The following is a 1,211-nucleotide window of genomic DNA, read 5'->3' as shown; positions in this document are numbered from 1 at the left end:
GTTTGTACCTGTCTGTCACACGTTCAGGTGGTGTAGACTCACTCCAGGTGTTGTTTGTACCTGTCTGTCACACATTCAGGTGGTGTAGACTCACTCCAGGTGTTGTTTGTACCTGTCTGTCACATGTTCAGGTGGTGTGGACTCTCTCCAGGTGTTGTTTGTACCTGTCTGTCACACATTCAGGTGGTGTAGACTCTCTGCAGGTGTTGTTTGTACCTGTCTGTCACATGTTCAGGTGGTGTAGACTCTCTCCAGGTGTTGTTTGTACCTGTCTGTCACACGTTCAGGTGGTGTAGACTCTCTCCAGGTGTTGTTTGTACCTGTCTGTCACACGTTCAGGTGGTGTAGACTCACCTCTGTAGTCAGAACTCTTTGTTTCTCACCTGCATGTAGTCCAGCTGTACGACTGCTCAGCCGGCCAATCAGATTGCTCCCAGTGCAGGGCGGTGCCACAGGAGTACGACTGTGTGTGGTGTTCAGGAAGCCCCGCCTCCAGTTGTGTTTACAGGCAGTCATGTTCCGGTGTACCTGCAGACACCTGTCCGTCTCCTCGGATCACACAGGTGAGTCCACAGAACGATCTGGCTGCAGGGCTGGTTAGTTTGTTACAACAAAAACCTGACAGCTGTCTGTCTGCAGGTGCAGCCTGTTTCTGGGCCTCTAGAGGGCGGGGTTCTGGTGACGATCTCAGGGTCTAATCTGGGCACCAAGTACCAGGATGTGGTGGGCGGAGTAATGGTGGCAGGTGTTCCATGTGTGCCTCAGCCTGAAGGATATCAAATCTCCACCAGGTAAATTCATTCATCTGACTTCATTCATTTGTCTCACCTGTCTCATTTGTCTCACCTGTCTCACCTGTCTCTCTGTCTCACTGGTCTCACTTCTGTCTCACATGTCTCACCTGTGTCTCACCTGTGTCTCTGTCTCACTTCTGTCTCACATGTCTCACCTGTCTCACCTGTCTCACATGTCTCACCTGACTCACCTGTGTCTCTGTCTCACTGGTCTCACTTCTGTCTCACTGGTCTCACCTGTCTCACCTGTCTCACTTGTCTTACTTCTGTCTCACCTGTCTCACCTGTCTCACCTGTGTCCCTGTCTCACTTGTCTCACTTCTGTCTCACCTGTCTCACCTGTCTCACCTGTGTCCCTGTCTCACTTGTCTCACTTCTGTCTCACCTGTGTCTCACCTGTTTGCTAGGGTTGTATGT

At 51.3% G+C, this 1,211-nt stretch overlaps 1 protein-coding gene across 1 annotated transcript in view; it reads left to right on the top strand.

Moving 5' to 3' along the window:
- Positions 1-393: 393 nt before the first annotated feature.
- Positions 394-1,211, top strand: part of LOC106511223 (plexin-B3) — a gene marked incomplete at both ends in the record, with an annotated part of 13,999 nt that continues 13,181 nt past the window's right edge. The window contains 2 exon segments of the mRNA XM_013999976.1: positions 394-563; positions 640-791. Of these exon segments, the coding sequence (XP_013855430.1) occupies positions 394-563; positions 640-791 (322 nt within the window).

The sequence above is a fragment of the Austrofundulus limnaeus genome, unplaced genomic scaffold, assembly GCF_001266775.1.
Source record: "Austrofundulus limnaeus strain Quisiro unplaced genomic scaffold, Austrofundulus_limnaeus-1.0 Scaffold2600, whole genome shotgun sequence".
Classification (NCBI taxonomy): Eukaryota; Metazoa; Chordata; class Actinopteri; order Cyprinodontiformes; family Rivulidae; genus Austrofundulus; species Austrofundulus limnaeus.
Note: the sequence above shows the minus strand (reverse complement) of the source record. Positions and strands in the feature narration are given on the sequence as shown.